The 19,393-nt window shown below is 43.6% G+C and overlaps 1 protein-coding gene across 1 annotated transcript in view; it reads left to right on the forward strand.

The window, feature by feature from the left end:
• The window catches only part of LOC136621450 (contactin-4-like), a 107,770-nt gene that overhangs the window by 56,578 nt on the left and 31,799 nt on the right, over positions 1–19,393 (forward strand). The window contains exons 5-11 of the mRNA XM_066596950.1: positions 8,281–8,376; positions 12,337–12,540; positions 12,999–13,101; positions 15,056–15,240; positions 16,515–16,651; positions 17,783–17,912; positions 18,410–18,560. Of these exons, the coding sequence (XP_066453047.1) occupies positions 8,281–8,376; positions 12,337–12,540; positions 12,999–13,101; positions 15,056–15,240; positions 16,515–16,651; positions 17,783–17,912; positions 18,410–18,560 (1,006 nt within the window). The remainder of the gene's footprint in view (positions 1–8,280; positions 8,377–12,336; positions 12,541–12,998; positions 13,102–15,055; positions 15,241–16,514; positions 16,652–17,782; positions 17,913–18,409; positions 18,561–19,393) is intronic.

Consider the following 19,393-nt stretch of genomic DNA (forward strand, 5'->3'; position numbering starts at 1 on the left):
TATGTGTCCTGACATGTATAATATGTAACACATATATAACGTGTCCTGCTCACATGTGCAGTGACATGGAGGAATATTACAGGAGACTAAGCCTGAAAGAGTTCTTCCATAACACAGAGGACACAGGACCTCCAAGCACACAAACACAGGAGAAATTTGGGCCAGGAAGAAGTCTGATTGGACGCCCCCTCCTGGCCGCAATCCCACTTTGGATAAATATATAGACTCCTTTAGACATGAGGTGCAATCTACTATACTGGACAAGCAGAAAAAGGCAGTATTTAATATCAATATGCAAGAAAGAAGGGCCATCTATGCACTTAAAGACAACAAGGAAATCACCATTAAACCGGCAGATAAGGGTGGTGCTATAGTCCTCATGAATATATCAGACTACACAAAAGAAGCAGACAGGCAGCTGATGGACACCAGACACTACACCAAACTGGATCAAGACCCGACTCAGAAATATGTGAGGGAATTAAGAAGGGTCATGAGAAGTCTGTGTGTGGGCTCCACAAGACTTTTGGACTTGATACCGGAGAACCCCAAGGTTGGAGTATTCTATATGCTTCCGAAACGACACAAAGCTGGCAACCCAGGAAGGCCGATTATCTCAGGGGGGGAACCCTCACTGAAAAAAATCTCAGGATAGGTGGAAGGTGTCCTCAAACCACTGGTGAGGAATACAACTAGCTACTCACAGGACACCACGGACCTACTGAACAAACTATTAACTGTAGGTCCCCTCCCAGATGGCGCAATCCTGGCCACCATGGATGTGGAATGCTTATACTCCAACATACCACATGAAGATGGACTGACTGCCTGCCAGGCACATCTTGATGCCAATAGAGTTGCCTCTGAATCGGTGTTACAACTCACAAGGTTCATCCTCACACACAATTATTTCTCCTTTGATAACGAGATATTTCTGCAACTCACGGGAACTGCCATGGGCAGTAAAATGGCACCGCAGTATACCAACCTTTTCATAGCGAAACTGCAGAGTGACTTTCTGGCCTCTTGCCCCGACAAACCATTGGCCTACTTCCGCTACATTGATGGCATCATAATCATCTGGACCAACATCGAAAAAGAACTAGTAAAATGAGAGATTCAATGCATTCCACCCCACCATAAACCTGACATTAAGCTACGTGTATACAGTAATCAACTTTTTGGACACCACCATAAAACTTTTGAACAACTCAATACAGACATCCCTATACCGAAAACCGATTGATCGGCCCACATACCTCAGATGGGACAGTTTCCATCCTAAACACATCAAAAAGTCCATTGTCTACAGCCAGACCATCAGATACAACCGGATCTGCTCCAACCCAACAGCATCTATACCATCGTAAAAGGACATTATTAAATCAGGGCTACCATCCCACCTCAATTGATGACCAAATCACCAGAGCCACCAGGATACCCAGAAATCAACTACTTCAATACAAGGAGAAGGAAAGAAACAATCGTGTGCCTCTAGTAGTGACCTACAATCCGCAACTAGAGGTACTAAGGAAAACCGCAAAGAAACTCCACCATACCCTACACAAGGATGACCGTCTGAAAACCATATTCCCGGACCCTCCGCTCATGTGTTACAGGCAACCTCCTAATTTGAGGAACTGTATAATCAGCAGTGCATTGCCCTCTGACACACAAAAAGGAACTTATCTCCGTAAGGTAAGGAGCTGCAAGACCTGCTCACATATACTGACTGCGGCCAGGATACGGATCCCCAACACACAGCAGGACTATATTCACATGTTCCACGGGACATGTTCCCAGGGACATTCACATGTTCCACATCGGATATTGTGTACCTGATCCTGTGCAGTGAATGGCCTGTTGAGGGGCTTTATATCAGGACAAAAACTGAGAGCAAGGATGAGATCTCATCGCCACTCAATTACAGAGGGAAAGACTGAACTATCTGTGCAAAACATTTTTGTGGTCATGGACACAGCATAGAGCAAATCAGCGTTATCAAACTAAAGGGCAATTTCAAGTCGCAGCATCACAGAAGAATTTGGGAGTACAAATTTATGGCCATGTTTGATACCCTCAAGAATGTAATGAACTTCAGCCTGATATTCTTGCATAAGTGGAAAGTATGAAAGGTCTGAAGGAGGACAAGAGGGATGTCTTCCTCCAAATCATTATTTTAAACTTCATAAAAATTCAGAACTTGACTTGTAATAATGTTGCCATCCAATGGGTGGTGCTGCATCTCCTTCCATGTGCAGGTTGAAGGAGAGATAAGACACATCATAAAACTGTCACATTCCTGAGCTCAGTGGACTGATTAAGTATTTATGTCTCAGCTCAGTTTGTCTGTTTTAAGTTTTGAGTGCAAAACAGTCTCAAATTTCTGTGTGTGATCATTTGTATTTCAATCCAGAGGGGTGTCCTCTCTGCATTTGTGTATTATATACATGCCCCATCCAAACCAGTTCTATTTTAGCTAGAGGAAGGATTGATAGAAGATCCGAAAGCTTGCTGTAACATCATGTCTTTTTGTTAGCCATTAAAAGGTATCATATCTACAAGATTACTTGGTTTCTCTCACTCAGAGCAATAACACTCTGCTCACATGTGTGATATGATGTTGTGGAAACAAACTAGATAAGTCACATAAATTTTCTTATCTCTACCCCTCTGAGTGTCAATTTAAAAACAAGTTGAGCTTCTCTTGATCATAATGTATGCTGTAGTCACATCCAGAGCTGCATTCATAAATCTGCTGGTTTCCAATTGAATTCAGGCTGCAGAACGTCATATACCACCACTACCTCCTGCTGGTTCAGTGTCTGCACAGGACATGTTCTACTGCAGTGTATTGTGGGAGATAGAATGTTTAATGCTAAGCACTGAAAACTATTGTAGAATACATCCCATAATGCAGTGCAGCCGTGTGCAGCGCATAATGAGATCTCAGCTAAGCTGTTTGTGGTATGTTTGGTTGCACAGAACTGGTGCCAGCTAGTAAGACTGTGGCTGCAGCTCTGGATGTGACTGGAGAATAAGCCATTCATTAGCCAAGTACATAGGAATGAAGCCGGTGAATGAGGATGGCTGAGGAGTCGGATTGTTGCGGCATTTGTCTCCTCGCTGCCAGAACAGGAGTTGCTAGGAGACCTGTAAGAAGTCCGCGATTACTCCGTGCCCCCCCCCCCCACTCCTGCGCTCCTTCCGCCACCCCCTCTGGATTGGTGCTAATTAAATGATCAGCGTGTTTTTGTGTTCGGGTCAATTAATTAGAAAGCTTTTGTTACAGTGACAATCACACTACATTGTGGCATCATTTAACATCAACAGATCAAGTGAGAAGGACATGGCGGCCTCTGTCCTCTCCCGCTGCGACACCACGCCGGCGCCCCCAAAACTAGCCCACCCCAACCTGCACCCCTCTGTCACAAGTGAGATGTCACATCGGGAGAGACTGCGACCTAACATGACGTAGATGGCAGGATGCAGCGTGACAGCTGGTGAGACCGCCAAAGAGACATCAGCACATAGAGTACAAGGAAGAGTTGGCAGGACACAGAGTGAGAGGCAGAGACATCAGCACATAGAGCGCAAGAAAGAGACAGCAGAGCATAGAGTGACTGCTAGAGGTACCACTAAAGAGACATCAGCTCATAGAACACAAGGAAGAGATGGCAGAGCACAGAGTGACAGCTAGAGATACTGCCAAAGAGACACCTGCACATAGAGCACCAGAAAGAGATGGCAGAGTTTGGAGTGACAGCTGGAAATACTGCCAAAGAGACATCAGCACACAGAACACAAGAAAGAGACAGCAGAGCATAAAGTGACAGCTGGAGATGCCATAGAAACCAATCACAGCACAGCTTTCATTTTACTTCAGCAGTATAAGAAATTAAAGCTGAGCTCTGATTGGTTGCTAATGCTTATACTGCTGAGGTAAAATGAAAGCTGCACTGTGATTGGTTGCTAGGGGCAACAAAGGCAGATTTTCATTTAGACAGCTTTCATAGGGGTGTGGTGCTGAGCTAATTTTCCATGGCCCATCCTGTATAGGAGCCTAGTATATAGAATGTATATAGAGACTGCAGACATTGTGAGTGTATATATGAGGAGAAAGTGCAGTGTATAGAGGCAGCAGACATGACTATATATGACCATAGTATATACGACGTATACGGAAACAGTAGGCATATAGCTGTGTATGTGAGAAGAGATTGCAGTATATAGAGACAGAAGACATATGCTTGTATATAAGAGCACCGTACATAGAGACAGCAAACATATGACTATACTGTATATGGCACTGTATATAAAATGTATATTGAGACAGCAGTCATGTGACATATAAACTATATATGAGCCAAGTATATAGAAAATATATAGCACTGTATATAGAGGCAGCAGATATGACTATATATATATATGTATGTATATATATATATATGAGAAGAGAGTACAGTATATAGGATGTATATAGAGAGAGTTACTTATGACTGTATATGTAAGTGTAGTATGTAGAGACAGCAGATGTGACTGTATATATAATTATAAGCACAGTATATAGACAGCAGGCATATGACTATATATGATTGCAGTAAATGGAGACAGCAGAAATGACTGTAAATATAAATGCAGTATAGAGAGACAGCAGACGTGACAGTATATATAATTATAATTACAGTATATAGAAAGCAGGCATATAACTATATAGGCTTGCAGTACATGGAGACAGCAGATGTGACTGTATATAAAAGCGCAGTATATAGACAGCAGGCATATGACTATATGACAGCAGATGTGACTGTATATATAAGCGCAGTTTATAGACAGCAGGCATATGACTATATATGACAGCAAACGTGACTGTATATAACAGCACAGTATATAGACAGCAGGCATATTACTATATATGACAGCAGACGTGACTGTATATAAAAGCGCAGTATATAGACAGCAGGCATATGACTATATATGACAGCAAACGTGACTGTATATAAAAGCACAGTATATAGACAGCAGGCATATGACTATATATGACAGCAAACGTGACTGTATATAACAGCACAGTATATAGACAGCAGGCATATGACTATATATGACAGCAAATGTGACTGTATATAAAAGCACAGTATATAGACAGCAGGCATATGACTATATATGACAGCAGACGTGACTGTATATATAAGCGCAGTATATAGACAGCAGGCATATGACTATATATGACAGCAAACATGACTGTATATAACAGCACAGTATATAGACAGCAGGCATGTGACTATATATGACAGCAAACATGACTGTATATAACAGCACAGTATATAGACAGCAGGCATATGACTATATATGACAGCAAACATGACTGTATATAACAGCACAGTATATAGACAGCAGGCATATGACTATATATGACAGCAGACGTGACTGTATATAAAAGCACAGTATATAGACAGCAGGCATATGACTATATATGACAGCAGACGTGACTGTATATAAAAGCACAGTATATAGACAGCAGGCATATTACTATATATGACAGCAAACGTGACTGTATATAACAGCACAGTATATAGACAGCAGGCATATGACTATATAGGACAGCAGACGTGACTGTATATAAAAGCGCAGTATATAGACAGCAGGCATATTACTATATATGACAGCAGACGTGACTGTATATAAAAGCACAGTATATAGACAGCAGGCATATGACTATATATGACAGCAGACGTGGCTGTATATAAAAGCGCAGTATATAGACAGCAGGCATATGACTATATGACAGCAGATGTGACTGTATATATAAGCGCAGTATATAGACAGCAGGCATATGACTATATATGACAGCAAACATGACTGTATATAACAGCACAGTATATAGACAGCAGGCATATGACTATATATGACAGCAAACATGACTGTATATAACAGCACAGTATATAGACAGCAGGCATATGACTATATATGACAGCAGACGTGACTGTATATAAAAGCACAGTATATAGACAGCAGGCATATGACTATATATGACAGCAGACGTGACTGTATATAAAAGCACAGTATATAGACAGCAGGCATATGACTATATATGACAGCAGACGTGACTGTATATAAAAGCACAGTATATAGACAGCAGGCATATGACTATATATGACAGCAGACGTGACTGTATATATAAGCGCAGTATATAGACAGCAGGCATATGACTTTATATGACAGCAAACGTGACTGTATATAAAAGCACAGTATATAGACGGCAGGCATATGACTATATATGACAGCAGATGTGACTGTATATATAAGCGCAGTATATAGACAGCAGGCATATGACTATATATGACAGCAGACGTGACTGTATATATAAGCGCAGTATATAGACAGCAGCCATATGACTATATATGACAGCAGACGTGACTGTATATAAAAGCACAGTATATAGACAGCAGGCATATGACTATATATGACAGCAGACGTGACTGTATATATAAGCACAGTATATAGACAGCAGGCATATGACTATATATGACAGCAAACGTGACTGTATATAAAAGCACAGTATATAGACAGCAGGCATATGACTATATATGACAGCAGACGTGACTGTATATAAAAGCACAGTATATAGACAGCAGGCATATGACTATATATGACAGCAGACGTGACTGTATATAAAAGCACAGTATATAGACAGCAGGCATATGACTATATATGACAGCAGACGTGACTGTATATAAAAGCGCAGTATATAGACAGCAGGCATATGACTATATATGACAGCAGACGTGACTGTATATATAAGCGCAGTATATAGACAGCAGGTATATGACTTTATATGACAGCAAACGTGACTGTATATAAAAGCACAGTATATAGACGGCAGGCATATGACTATATATGACAGCAGATGTGACTGTATATATAAGCGCAGTATATAGACAGCAGGCATATGACTATATATGACAGCAAACGTGACTATATATAAAAGCACAGTATATAGACAGCAGGCATATGACTATATATGACAGCAGACGTGACTGTATATAAAAGCGCAGTATATAGACAGCAGGCATATGACTATATATGACAGCAGACGTGACTGTATATAAAAGCGCAGTATATAGACAGCAGGCATATGACTATATATGACAGCAGATGTGACTGTATATATAAGCGCAGTATATAGACAGCAGGCATATGACTATATATGACAGCAGACGTGACTGTATATATAAGCGCAGTATATAGACAGCAGGCATATGACTATATATGACAGCAGACGTGACTGTATATATAAGCACAGTATATAGACAGCAGGCATATGACTATATATGACAGCAAACGTGACTGTATATAAAAGCGCAGTATATAGACGGCAGGCATATGACTATATATGACAGCAGACGTGACTGTATATATAAGCGCAGTATATAGACAGCAGGCATATGACTATATATGACAGCAGACGTGACTGTATATATAAGCGCAGTATATAGACAGCAGGCATATGACTATATATGACAGCAGACGTGACTGTATATATAAGCGCAGTATATAGACAGCAGGCATATGACTATATATGACAGCAGACGTGACTGTATACCGGTATATAAGCGCAGTATATAGACATCATGCATAAGACTAGATCTGGACTAGATCTACATGGAGACAGCAGGTGCAGCAGGACGCCCAGAGGTTGTAATTTCGGAGCGATCCCGCTGACATTGCATTGTTCCTCATTAAATATACATATAATAAATGTAAAGGTCGGAGGGGGCGGTGTTCCCCGTCGCCTCATTCCTCATGGCGGCGTCACCTGTGTGCTCCTCGTGTATTAGCGCATAAGTCATTACAATTCTGTGTCATCAGTCCCGTCCACGAATCCCGTCCGTCTCCCACGGATGATTACCCCCACCGCGGCTCCCACCACAATCATGTTTCACATTGAGCCTGGAGCCATTTCGGCCCCAACACAGATTGTGAGACCAGAAAACGCAGTGCAGCCCGGCAGTCTCCTAATCTGATGGAAGTCTATATGCGTTGCGTCGTCACTCATAAGTTACCGTGACCTGCAGATCGCAAATACCCCAACCTTGTACCACCATAATACTGCCCCCTATGGAGAAGAATCTGAACAGTTAGGTGGAGGTTGTTATCCTTTGACATGAGTCCACCATGTAATGGTATGATGTCCGCCGTCCGTGTTCTCTACGTCCTGCACATGTGATGCTCATCGTGTCACCATTTAACCCCTAAATCTGTGAATGTTTCCTTCCACAGATCTTGATTCATTCCAGACCAGACCCCGCAGTACGGTGTATGTACGGGAGGGACAGGGGATGGTGCTGCTGTGCGGACCACCTGCTCATTCTGGAGGTGACTATTATATTCGTTACTTATGGGAAACTGCCCTCTGCTGGTCATTCTTTGAATTATCGACTGTCACAGGCAGAGCCGCATCTTCAAGCTGCAGCTGCACAGAGCCACCAGCTTCCTGATGTCTAGTCTGAAGGCTAAGCCTGCTATTACACAATCACTAGCACTCACGCTTTCCCCACAATTGCTGGGATGGAAGCACAAGTGCGGCCTGGCAATTAGGGTGCGGGCAGACGAGCGTAGGGGTATTTACGTTCGCACGAGCGCAACGTATAATCGCCCGAGCGATCGTTTTTCACCGATCACGACCAGAGCTAGAAAGCGTATTTTCGTTTGTTCCTACTTTGCAAACGGTCTTTTCGGCGATCGAATATGCGTTGGCGCGTAATTCTGGTCGCATATGTTCCGTTTTTTTTCGAATTGCCGTTTTTACGCGCCGTAAAATCGCCCATGTGAACGAATACATTCGAAACCATTGCCTCAGATGGTCACGTATATACGTTTGGTCGCAAAAACGCGCCGTTTATGCGCTCGTCTGCCCGCACCCTTAGCGCTACAACATGAGCATTAACGGCACTCCTTTAATAGCAGCCGTAAGGTGGGACTGATATCAAGTGGTTCGAATTATACTCTCTCATGCCTATAAAACGCCCTAATCTATAGTCAACTCCCTCGTTTACTTAGAGCTTCAGGTTCTCACTGCTTTTTAAGATCTCTGCTTGCCTGTTTGTTACAATGTATCAGTGCAGGTAACATGTATCAGTGTGGAGTCCAATAGATTATGTAGACTGGATACAATTGTAGCAAACCCTCAGCTGTGAAAAGTATTGGGTCTGTCTGGGTTTTCACACCGTGGATATGAAGATTAAAGTTCTGATGGACTGACAACAAGCAGAGATCTTGAATGATATATTAGAAACTACACAAATCTTTCTCAGGTCCTGATAGTTTATTACAATGTATAAATGCAGGTCACAGTATCAGTCTACAGAGGATTGTCTAGACGGGATACATTGTAGTAAGCTATGAGCCAGACAAGGTTTTTGACCTATTGATGTAAAAAAAAAATGCATTCACTGACAGCAAGCAGGGATGTTGAAAATTTGTCAACAAGTTCCTGAATTCAGCTTCACTTGCATTGCACTCCTGAGATCGTCATATTATGTGCGTAGCAGCTGCACTGTGTCTATGGTGGTGTTATGTAATATATGGGGCCTGCATTGTGTCACTGGTAGTATGATGTTATATATGGGCTTACATTGTCTCACTGGTAGTAAGATATTATACATGGGGCCTACACTGTGCCTATGGTGGTGTTATGTTATATATGGGGCCTGCATTGTGTCACTGGCAGCATGATGTTATATATGGACCTACATTGTCTCACTGGTAGTATGATGTTATATATGGGGCCTGTATTGTGTCACTGGTAGTATGATATTATATATGGGGCCTGCATTGTGTCATTGGTAGCATGATGTTATATATGGACCTACATTGTCCCACTGGTAGCATGATGTTATATATGGGGCCTACATTGTGTCATTGGTAGTATGATATTATATATGGGGCCTGCATTGTGTCATTGGTAGCATGATGTTATATATGGACCTACATTGTCCCACTGGTAGTATGATGTTATATATGGGGCCTGTATTGTGTCATTGGTAGCATGATGTTATATATGGACCTACATTGTGTCACTGGTAGTATGATGTTATATATGGGGCCTGTATTGTGTCATTGGTAGTATGATGTTATAGATGGACCTACATTGTGTCACTGGTAGTATGATGTTATATATGGGGCCTACACTGTGCCTATGGTGGTGTTATGTAATATATGGGGCCTGCATTGTGTCACTGGTAGTATGATGTTATATATGGGCTTACATTGTCTCACTGGTAGTAAGATATTATACATGGGGCCTACACTGTGCCTATGGTGGTGTTATGTTATATATGGGGCCTGCATTGTGTCACTGGTAGTATGATGTTATATACGGGCTTACATTGTCTCACTTGTAGTATGATGTTATATATGGGGCCTGCATTGTGTCACTGGTAGTATGATGTTATATACGGGCTTACATTGTCTCACTTGTAGTATGATGTTATATATGGGGCCTGCATTGTCTCACTGGTAGTATGATGTTATATATGGGGCCTGCATTGTCTCACTGGTAGTATGATGTTATATATGGGGCCTGCATTGTTTCACTGGTAGTATGATGTTATATATGGGGCCTGCATTGTTTCACTGGTAGTATGATGTTTTATATGGGGCCTGCATTGTCTCACTGGTAGTATGATGTTATATATGGGCCTGCATTGTCTCACTGGTAGTATGATGTTATATATGGGGCCTGTATTGTCTCACTGGTAGTATGATGTTATATATGGGGCCTGTATTGTCTCACTGGTAGTATGATGTTATATATGGGGCCTGTATTGTCTCACTGGTAGTATGATGTTATATATGGGCCTGCATTGTCTCACTGGTAGTATGATGTTATATATGGGGCCTGCATTGTCTCACTGGTAGTATGATGTTATATATGGGGCCTGCATTGTCTCACTGGTAGTATGATGTTATATATGGGGCCTGCATTGTCTCACTGGTAGTATGATGTTATATATGGGGCCTGCATTGTCTCACTGGTAGTATGATGTTATATATGGGGCCTGCATTGTCTCACTTGTAGTATGATGTTATATATGGGCTTACATTGTCTCACTGGTAGTATGATGTTATATATGGGCCTGCATTGTGTCAGTGGTAGTATGATGTTATATATGGGCCTGCATTGTGTCACTGGTAGTATGATGTTATATATGGGCCTGCATTGTGTCACTGGTAGTATGATGTTATATATGGGCCTGCATTGTGTCACTGGTAGTATGATGTTATATATGGGCCTGCATTGTGTCACTGGTAGTATGATGTTATATATGGGCCTGCATTGTGTCACTGGTAGTATGATGTTATATATGGGCTTACATTGTCTCACTGATAGTATGATATTATATATGGGGCCTGCACTGTGCCTATGGTGGTGTTATGTTATTTATGGGGCCTGCATTGTGTCACTGGTAGCATGATGTTATATATGGGCTTACATTGTCTCACTAGTAGTATGATGTTATATATGGACCTACATTGTCTCACTGGTAGTATGATGTTATATATGGGGCCTGCATTGTGTCACTGGTAGTATGATGTTATATATGGGGCCTGCATTGTGTCACTGGTAGTATGATGTTATATATGGGGCCTGTATTGTGTCACTGGTAGCATGATGTTATATATGGGCTTACATTGTCTCACTAGTAGTATGATGTTATATATGGACCTACATTGTCTCACTGGTAGTATGATGTTATATATGGGGCCTGCATTGTCTCACTGGTAGTATGATGTTATATATGGGCATACATTGTCTCACTGGTAGTATGATGTTATATATGGGGCCTGCATTGTGCCTATGGTGGTGGTGTTATATATGGGTCCTGCATTGCGTCACTGGTACGGTAGTATGATATTATATATGGGGCCTGCATTGTGCCACTGGTAGTATGATGTTATATATGGAACTACATTGTCTCACTGGTAGTATGATGTTATATATGGGCCTGCATTGTGTCACTGGCAGTACGATATTATACATGGTGCCTGCATTGTTCTCCTGGTGGTGCCATAGTATTATATATGGCACCTGCATTGTGTCCCTAGTCATGCCATGTTAGGTAAGGTACCTGTATTACGCCCCTGGTAATGCCATGGTATATATGGTGCCTGTATTCTGCCCCTGGTAGTATGATGTTATATATAGCACCTGAATTGTACATATAGTGGCATCAAGTTATATTCGTTGCCTGCTTTGTACTCCTGGCAGTGCCACATTAGTATATACATAACACCTGTATTGAGGTTATTACCAGTATTCTCTTCTTGGCACAGAGCTGGTCTACGCCTGGATCTTTAATGAGTACCCACCCTTCGTACAGCAAGACAACCGTAGATTCGTGTCACAAGTCACCGGGAATCTCTACATCGCCAAGGTGGAACCACCTGATGCGGGAAATTACACCTGTGTGGTGACAAACACAGTGACGAACACACGAGAGCTAGGACCGAGCACACCACTAACACTCCGGACTGACGGTACATGACAAGAAGCAGTCAGCTCAAAATGGCATAAAGAATCTTTTAATTCTGCTTTATCCCTTAAAGGCGGTGTCCAGTGCAAAGGGGTCTGTTACCCAGGATCTCCACCCATCAGCTGTTTACCGGTCAGTGCAGTCATACTTCAGTGGCCAGACTTGGTATTGCAGGCCATCCACTTCAGTGGGAACTTTGCCTGTAATACCAAGCCCGGCCACTGCAGTGGGAACAGAGCTGTCTGGTTTCTGCAAAATTCAGCTCAGTGTATGAGTGCACTGGCCCAGTGAACAGCTCATCAGCAGAGGACCCTAACGGCAGACCCCCACTGATCTGCAATTGATGGGCCATCCTAAGGCTAGTCCATCAGTAGTTTACAACTCAACAACCACTTTAAGTTTTGACTGTAAGTAGTAAGTTGTGACTTGGTGAATCACTGTCTTCTTGTGTTCCTCCTACAGGAGTGATGGGGGAATATGAGCCGAAAATCGAAGTGCATTTTCCCGAATCTGTCGCCTCAGCAAAGGGCTCCACTGTCAAGCTAGAATGTTTCGCTCTGGGGAAGTAAGTCACAATGTATCCAAGTCACAATGTATCCAAGTCACAATGTATCCAAGTCACAATGTATCCAAGTCACAATGTATCCAAGTCACTGTATGCAAGTTACAATGTATCCAAGTTGCAAGGTATCCAAAACTTGCAAATTCTGTGCGATTACAAGATGTATTGTTTTCAATATTTTGATTTGCACGAGCCGCACCTGGCAGTCTCAGGCACAACTTGTTATCGGCCATATAACTATGGCCTCACAATGTATCCGGGCTGTGATTACATTGTAATCTGAGCAATTTTGAAATTTGAATCTTAAAGAAATGTAAATCGGGAGCAGGAGGGGAGGAGTTCTTCACCTGTCTCTTAATCTACACTGACTGGCTCTTTTATTAGAGTCCCCAAGTCCTTTGTTAGAGCCCCTGGTCATTTCACAATTTGCGCTTCCCTGTATGGAAATTCTCCCCGTAACCCTGGAGCGCAGCATAAAATCACGTGACAAGTTTTCCGTGGATCAGTTTCAGTCCGAATCCACATTAGATGGGAAAATCCAGCGATCTGTGCGACTTCTAACGAGGTCTAGGCATCGCTGCTAGGGGATTTCTGCTTGGGGATTTCTCATGTAACAGTGCAGAGAATTAATCGAGAATGAAGTGACTGCGGAAAGACATCCAGCGAAAAGGGATCCTGTTGACGGAAACAACTTGTCACTGAAAGGGGTCAGAGGAGGATGTCAGGAATCACTCTGATGAACAGGCACTTCACAGTCAGGAGCAGCTGAAAACAACACTGGTGCCCCAACTAACATGTTCAAATGTACAACTCAACGTTCTTTAGTATGGATGGGCTATAATGACAAGACCAGTTCCACCGCCATTGTGTCTAGGAGAAAGAGAAAGGTGAGAGTCCAGCGGGCAAAAGAGCGCAAATCTTGTATCACTGAGAAGCGGAAAAACATCACCTGGTCAGATGGATCCAGATTTCTGTTGCACCGTGCTGATGGGAGGTCAGAATTTGGCACAAGCAGCATGAATCGATGACCCCTTCCTGTCAGCTGGTCAGAACATGTCATCACCTCCATCTAATCTGCAGCAACTTCAAGAAGCTTCCTGTCCGCAGGGGCCGATATTCGTACAGAACGATTTAATCACCTATTGGAATCTATGCCACTATGAATTGCTGCAGTTCTGAAGGCCAGCGGAGGTCCAACGTGCTACTAGATGGGGGCCAGCAGTTTAACAGATGACGCTGCAGCACACCGGCTTTCCGTAGATCCTGCATGGTATTTACATGCATATCATTCTAAAGCAAGACCCTCTTTATATACTGTTCCTACTATGTTAAGGAGTGTCAGTCTCCACTGCAGTTTTGGTATTATATTCATGAACCAAAAAACTCAGGCTGTGCACAGGAACATCATTATAGAGTACTGAGCATGAATGGATGTTCGGTTCGAGTGTCAGTTGACAACTTGTTTTCCACTTATCACTCTGCAGATTGCACAAAGAAACTTCCAGTAATCGCAGGAAACAGAATGGATTCTCACTGCTGATAAGTTCAGCTGCTGGCTCCAACCTAAGTGAAACATGAAATCGCCTCGAGCTGAAAAACGGAAAATGTCACCAGATGTTTACTGTTTTCTTCACTGTTAAATTCATTTCTGTGTTTTGGGGTCCAATCAGTCATTTTCTTCACGTTTATAGTAACAAGACGCAAAATCCGTAAATAAGTTTTGTCTGTTCCGGAGAAAGCTAAGTGGCAACCAACATGGCTGCCATTTCAGCTTCCGCAGGAGTTGTCCGCTCTCGTCAAGAGTGAAATCGCCACATTATGGTGTTTCCCAAATCACTGAGCATTTGCTATCAGGATTCGGGAAAGTTGGGTGACACTTTGTGGTGTAGTGGTCGTCCTATTGGCTGTCACCTGTATCTTCGTCTGTAATGTCAACTTTATACCTTTTCTCCCATAGTCCAGTCCCAACAATCACCTGGAGGAGGGCGGACGGTAAAGCCATATCCCGTAAAGTGCGACGCCATCGTTCCAGCGGCGTTCTGGAGATCCCTAACTTCCAGCAGGAAGACGCAGGACCATATGAGTGTGTGGCGGAGAATACGCGGGGGAAGAACATGGTGCGAGGGCAGCTCACATACTTTGGTATGATGGGGGCATAATAGCAGAATCTGCACCGTCGCGACACGTTATCTACTGACCGATCACCGTATATAGCGTCCTGGAGTCATCCTCTACTGGGCTTAGAATGCCATCTATTCCTGGAAAAGATGGGGGACAACCAAAATGGTCACCAAAAGAGTTATCACCCAACTTTTCCAGATGTGGGAATGGTAAATCTTGTGGTGATAGTAGGGACATGACACGGAATAAGGACATATTTAGAGAACAAGGAGTTAATGGCCACCGTATCCACTGTCACCCACTTTCCCAAAAGGCCAATATAATGGGCAAATAGCGGATGATGACTCAAGAATGCTGGGAGATTTCCTCAGTGGTTTCCACCATATCAGGAGGGTTTGGGGGATCTGAGAATTCTGGGGGATACTGGGAGGTTCTAGGGGTTCTATGGATAGTGAGAATTCTTGGGGTCCCTGGTGTTTTAGAAGGTATGTAAATTGTCAAGATTCTGGGAGTCCCTGGAATTTTGGGGGTTCTGTGGTTTGTAGAGATTGTGAGGATTCTGTGGATTGTTAGGGTTCTAGTTGTCCCAAGGACTGTGGTCAATTGTGGGGATTCTGGGGATCCCAGGAATTGTGTGAGTTCTGTGGATTGTGAGAATTCCAAGGGTCCCAGGGATCTGTGGATTGTGTGGATTTTAGGGTTTCTGTGGATTGTTAGGGTTATCTGAATTTGGGGAATTTTGAGAGTTCTAGTGGTCCCAGGGATTTGGGGGTTCTGTGGATTGTGGGGATTTGGGGGTTCTGTGGATTGTGTGGATCTGGGTGGTTCTGTGGATTGTCTGGGTTCTGTGGATTGTGGGGATTTTGAGAGTTCTGAGGGTACCAGGAATTGTGAGGGTCCTGTGGATTGTGGGAATTTTGTGGATTCTGGGGGTGTTGAGGATTTCTGGAGGTTCAGTGGATTGTTGGGATTAGGTGTCTGTCGATTGTTGGAGTTATGTGGGTAGTAGGGTACTCGTAGATTATAGGGATTCTGAGGGTGCCAGGAATTTTGGGGGGTTATGTGAATTATGGCGGTTCTGTTGATAGTGCGGATTCTGGGGGTCCCGGGAATTTTAGGAAGTTCTGTAGATTGCAGTGATTTTTGGCACTTTGTGGATTAAGGTGGGTCTGGTGGTCCCGGGGATTCTGGGTATTGTGTGGATTGCGGGGGATCTCACAGATACATTTTTTGGTTGAAATGAAAATAAATGTTTATTTGTGACACCGCTGTAAACCAGTACCTTTTTTCTGCAGCTCCTCCCGCTTGGGTTCAAAAAATCAACGACGCTCATATTGCAATTGAAGAAAATGTACTACTAGAATGTAAAGCCAGCGGGCGTCCAAAACCAACATACGCCTGGCTGAAAAACGGACAACGTCTGCAGAGTAAGGTAAGGACTGGGAGCAAGGGAGAGTAGACTGTATCATAAACAGTATCATAGACTTAGATACAGTATCAGCAAGGATTAAGGCCCATTAGATAGGACGCATGTCGGACAAACGATGCCTGACACTCATTCCTGTGTGTGTCCCCACTCTCGTGTTGTCGCACGGGAGCTAGAAGTGCTGGCTCGCTTACAGAGCGGCCAGCAGGGGGGCAGGTAGGCTGCAGGAGATTTCACTCCTCTCGTTCCCCCGCCCCTCTCCATTGACTTAACATAGCGGCTTCACAATACTGAACAGCTGCTATTTACACTGAACGATCATCATTCAGCTCATCATCCGTCATTTATGCAGCATTAAAGATGGACGATGAGCTCATTGTTCAGTGTAAATAGCGGCCGTTCAGTATTGAATGGCCACTATGTTAAGTCAACGGAGAGGGGCGGGGGAAAAATGTGGGAGGAAATCTTCTGCAGCCGCCCCACTGTGAGCCTGCGATACTAGCTCCCGTGCAGCAGCACGGGAGCGAGTATGTGCAGGGACGAGTGTCGGGCATTGTTTGCCCAACAGTCGTCCCGTCTAAATGGGCAATTAGATACAACAGCTCAGAAGACAATATCCCCTAAAATAGGATTAGATACAGCGGTTCAGCAGACAGTATCACACAGGACAGTATTAGATACAGCAGCTCAGTAGAGAGTATCACACATGATAGGATTAGGCCGCTTTCATATCTGTGTCAGAACCTATGGCTGGAGGTTCTATCACAGACGCAACTGAAAATACCAGAAGAAAGAGTGCTACATGCAGTGCTTGTTCTTCCGACCAAAAGCCAGACAGCTTGGCGGAAAATGGATGGTCCCATTATAGTCAATGGGGTCCGCCTGGAGCTGTTTGGTTCTGTCCAGAGACTGATTCATTCAGCCGCGGGAAATCTCCTTTCCTGCTCCCCAAATAGAGCAGGAAATCAGAATCCCGAATGCAGATGTGAAAACACCCTTAGATACAGTGGCTCAGCAGACAGTATCACACATGGTAAGATTAGATATACAGCTCAGCAGACAGTATCACACAGGATAGGCTTAGATCTAGTGTCTCAGCTTACAGTATACTGTTGCTCAGTCTTCTTTCTTCCTCAGGGCCGTCTTCAGATTGAGCACGGGGGTCTCACCATCACCTCTGTGAACAGCTCAGACTCAGGAATGTATCAGTGCTTGGCAGAAAACAAACATGGGACCATTTACTCCAGCGCCGAGCTGCGGGTGATCGGTGAGGACACGTCATATGTGGCATGGATTACAAATAATAGGACTTGTTCCATATCGGAACCCTTCCGACAAGCGTCCCATAATAATCTGTTTGGGCTAAGAAGGGACTGTAATGGGGTTCTGGGTCAGGCCTCTGCCAGCTCCACATCACTTCCTGCATTCTACAAAGTTTTCAACAGTATATGATGAGCAATGGAAGCTGCGGACCACAAAAGAGTAGGGGGAGCCACTCTGGTGCACTGGTCACAGGAGGTTAAGAATTGCTGGGGTCTGAAAATTCCCCAAAGCCTCACCTAAGCTACCTTTTATGGTTTGCAGGTGCAAAGTAGTGAAGTCCTTTGCTGGCATTGCAATGGAGGGAACTTTGCATAAGTTTAAACATCTCCAACCTGAGCTGGAGATCATGGCTTCATGTGCCCCATAACACCACCATCGGCTGCCACCGTGATATCTGTACCCCTGATTTAGCCCCTACAACCTTGTATCTTCTCATTTCAGCGGTCAGTCCGGACTTCTCTTCCGCCTTTGTTAGAAGAGTGACCTTAGGTAAAGTCGGGGGCTTCGTCCTCATCGAGTGCAAACCTAGAGCTTCCCCTAAACCCACCATCAGCTGGAAGAAAGGAAGGGACATGGTACGGCTAAGCTCCAGGTGAGTGCAGTGATGACTGGATGATACATTGTACCCTATTTGATTTTTTTTAACCCCCTCTACCAAATACCAGACTCCGCTATAAGATCACCATGAATGTGGCTGCCCATAAAAGACTGGTGAATGGTTCTCATGAAGTGAACATTTAGAAAGCTGCTGGTGCCCTGGAAGTCCTGGACCTCTTTCAACCTATACGAGAAGTAACTTCTATCTCTGGTGGCTTCCATAATTTTCTGCAATGAAGTAGGCAAGGAGCCTCAGTGCACAGGATGCCGTCCATGCTCCACCGTCAGCAGACACCCACATGGTTCACTTACTTTCTCATGACTTTTCTTCTCTCGCTCTTTTCTCCAGTTTCCAGCTCAGAGGTCATTGCTCAACTTTCTCTTGATTTTCTAGAATTTCGATGTTCACTTGTAACTTGCTTTGTGCCATCTGCTGCTTTAATGTTACCATCTGCTGCAACAAGTCTGCAAATATCTGCACAGGAGCCACATCTCAGAGGCTTCATCACTGTATAACATCCTCTCCTCAGCCGCCCTTCAGATATGGGCCCCATCCAATGGATATCAGCTCCACAACCCAAAGTCACCGCAGGTCAGGACATTATGTGCTTTCAGAAGTAGACGTACAACCCTCATCTGTGAGCTCCAGTGATCTGGGGGAGCCACCCCCACCCTCCCAAAATAAATCCCAGTATATAAAGTATAAGCACTAAAAATCCTACTCAGTGCTTAAAAAAAGTATTCACCCCTCTGACTTGTTAAATTTTATAATGACCTCGAATCACAGTGGACTTCATTTGACTTTTTCCTGACTTTATTCAACATTCG

The sequence above is a fragment of the Eleutherodactylus coqui genome, chromosome 3 (assembly GCF_035609145.1).
Source record: "Eleutherodactylus coqui strain aEleCoq1 chromosome 3, aEleCoq1.hap1, whole genome shotgun sequence".
Classification (NCBI taxonomy): domain Eukaryota; kingdom Metazoa; phylum Chordata; class Amphibia; order Anura; family Eleutherodactylidae; genus Eleutherodactylus; species Eleutherodactylus coqui.